Source organism: Centruroides sculpturatus, unplaced genomic scaffold (genome assembly GCF_000671375.1).
Source record: "Centruroides sculpturatus isolate CEXI.00-Female unplaced genomic scaffold, Cexi_2.0 scaffold6260, whole genome shotgun sequence".
Taxonomy (NCBI): Eukaryota; Metazoa; Arthropoda; class Arachnida; order Scorpiones; family Buthidae; genus Centruroides; species Centruroides sculpturatus.
In genome coordinates this window covers 1-3291 of record NW_019392567.1, presented here as the reverse complement: position 1 = coordinate 3291, position 3291 = coordinate 1, and the positions used below count along the sequence as shown (strand labels likewise).

At 28.1% G+C, this 3291-nt stretch overlaps 1 protein-coding gene across 1 annotated transcript; it reads right to left on the bottom strand.

Annotated features, from left to right (window-relative positions):
* Positions 1-18: 18 nt before the first annotated feature.
* On the bottom strand, positions 19-2780 carry LOC111617624 (multidrug resistance-associated protein 4-like; the record flags this gene model as incomplete). Its single annotated transcript, XM_023358895.1, has 5 exons — positions 19-169; positions 258-337; positions 588-868; positions 1982-2157; positions 2589-2780. Coding segments are annotated over 5 exons (880 nt in total), but the record flags the coding sequence as incomplete, so codon positions are not given.
* Positions 2781-3291: the final 511 nt, after the last annotated feature.

Here is a 3291-nt window from a genome sequence, read left to right as displayed (position 1 = left end):
TAACTTGAGAACACTTACATTTTCCTTCCCAATATTTTATGCTTTCCAACACCCGGCTATGGATTGTCCACAGAAAATAGAATATGATTGAAAGTACAGATGTCAATATAAGTAAATAGGGAAGAATGATTGCTTCAACTACAAACACGCCAACGAAAAGAGAGTAATACTGAAAAAATATATATATACAGACCTTATGCACTGTAGATAAAAAATTATAAACATTCGTTTCACATTTAAAGGTAATATAAACTTACTTTAATCAAATGATGAAAAATAAATGGTAATGTATCGTCCATATTACTAATATCTTTAGAAAACCGATTTAAAACTTTTCCTAAAAAATGTAATAATATAAAATATTAAGTAAATTAAAAATGAATGGCCATTTGAAACAAACTGGAGTTTTTGTAGACATTAACAAAGAGAACAGAATATAAGTGGTTGTATTATTGTAAAGATAAATTCATTTTACACTGTTATGTTTATTAATTATGCTCTAAATACTATTTACTACTTGCTTGAAATACATTTTGATCAAAAATTGTTTTAAATTAAAATAAAAGAATTAAGTATATTTCACATACCAACAGGGTTGTTATCCAAAAACGATATTGGAGTTCGAATAATACATTTGAAAAATTTCTTATGGAGTTTAATAGATGCAGTTGTAAACAGATTATTCAATAATATCGCAGAAACTAGCATGGTGAAAAATACTGCACATATCAAACCAAGGTAAACATATATGTGAATTTCTTGATGTTGATGAAAAGTATCACTCATAGTGCTGTTCAAAAGTTTCGTCTTCGATGCAATGTTTTCGATTTTATGCGCACTCTGGTTATAGGATCTTGTATCTTGCAACCTGAAAATCGTATAAGAGATAATCGAAAATTGAAAAATTCCAGAAATTAAAATGTTAGCAGACTTAAATGAGAATAAACTACTTAAACTCAATTAAAAAGATCAGTACTTATTAGTAATATACCGAATTTTCGTCATTATTCGGTAACTGGGTATATTCGCTCAAAAACTATTTGTTATTTTGGATAATATTAAATACAGTAGACCCCTATAAAACGGGTTCCTATAATTACGATTCCTATAAAACTGCGAAAAAATTGCGACGGTATTCGTAAAAAACGGTAAAACTNTTCTAACAGGAAAAGTAACTTTCGTTATCATGGAATTATAACAAAACCTGCCAATTCAATATAAATGGAAAAAAAATATTATATGGAATTGAACGAAAATGAAAATTTGCTTATTAATTCAACTACGCTTGTTGGAGAACAATAAAAACACTACACTCAACAAGCCACCAATAAAACTCAACTGCCTAACCTATTACCAAAGTCTCCTTTTAATTTGTTTTTAAAAAAAAGAGCTTGACAAACTTGCCCCGCATGCCGAAGTTGCCCCGGTCCTCCCTATATTTAACTTTGCTGAAGAAACTGAGTTTCCTAGACACGCTATTTCGTGATCCTGCCTAAAGCAGAGGGACTCAATGGCAAAATTTAGTTTTACACTTTTCATCATCTAATAGCTATTCTTATTCGAATAAAAACGAACTAATTATATTTCATATAATCTTCCTTACTAAATACTGTATATGACGCTTTCTCTACCTTACACAAAGCATTTAGTTTTTTAAAGTTTTTAATGAATCAGCTGATATTTGATCGATCTTTAGATTTTGGAAAATTTAAAAAAAATTTTGTATCTGGCATTTGCCCAAACATTTTTATGTTACTTTTGGATTTTTATTTCGATGCTTGGTTACGTAAATAGAATATTTAGAAATAAAATTAATCATAATGACAGTTCCTAAAGTATTGGTCTATTTAAAATATGTAAATATATTTGACATATATTCAAATCAATGTATCTGAAATATTGGAATGTTTTTATTATTTTTTGTTAAATATTTTCTTAAAGGAAACTAGCTTCTACTCAAAATATTCTAATAAAAGCGTACCATTTAATTAGCCAAAGGTCGCTGGCACTTGTAATGGATTGCGATATAATTAGCATAAGTAATGTAATAATCTTAAAGAAGAAACTCGCTCCGGCATTCAAATATACTTTATATACTGACAATCCTGCTGTTCCAGAGCGTTCGTTGTCACGTGGTATTTGATTTTCTTCAGGTTCCTACAAGAAACAATTTGAAAATTATATAAGCTATTCGTAGTCTTATCTATTTCCAAATATTTTAATATGTGTCTGTAATAGAAATATCCAATATGTAAATTTTTTATTCTAATTCATGCACACATTGATAAGTTATTAAGGTCCACCTGAATACAGTATATGTTACATGTATATGAATAAAATAAAAAGTTAAAAGAACGAATAAGAAATTTCGCAGAAACTATCAACAATATTTCTTATAAAAAAAGGGCACGTGTCCGTTAACTATTCACAATATGAGAATATAGTCATATTATCATATAACACTGCATAATACTGAGAATATTTGGGGTGCCCTTGATCTATTCTTCATAAGAAGTTGTGGTGCAAATGTTTACAAAATATTCACATTATTATTAAGCGACTTAACAAAATTCGAAACTAATACTTACTGTATTAATGTCATCAATATGTTCAATGTCACGATACACATCAACTTGATTACTATTAATTATTTCATCGTGATTGATAAGTGCAGTCTCTAATTCTATGATATCTTCACAGATCTCTTGGTGTGATGAAATTTTTCTTACTATTTCAAAATTTTTCATTTGACTGTAATTGCCAAAGAATTCACATTTTCCCTGAAATTTAATAAGACGCATACATGTAATTATTTCACTTTCAAGTGTTAAAAAGTTAATTAATTAGAATTTCATCAATAACGGTAGCATGATTTCTATATAGTTTTATACATATAAAATTAAGAAAATCCATATAGGTCTATGTCAAAAGCTTGAAGAGTAAAATCAAAAATTTGCTCTAATCGAAAAGTTAGTAGGTTCCCTTATACAATACTTATTTATTTGAATTTTGAATATATCTGAATTTTTCTACTTCAATATTTAAATTTGCCATATGCCTTCAAATATGTATTTTGCTGCAGATCTCTTAACTCTTTGAATTACCTCTTTAATTAACAATAATAACAAAACAGTGAAAATTTTTAATGAAGAAAACGTCGTCATTGCATTCATAAAAATAAATTTTGCTTCTTGTGATAAATAGGGGAGATCGGGGCAAGATCGGCATGTTAAGCTTTACTTAAATTTTGTGTAATAAATACTGCTGTAAACTGAAAAAAAAGCTTTGCAT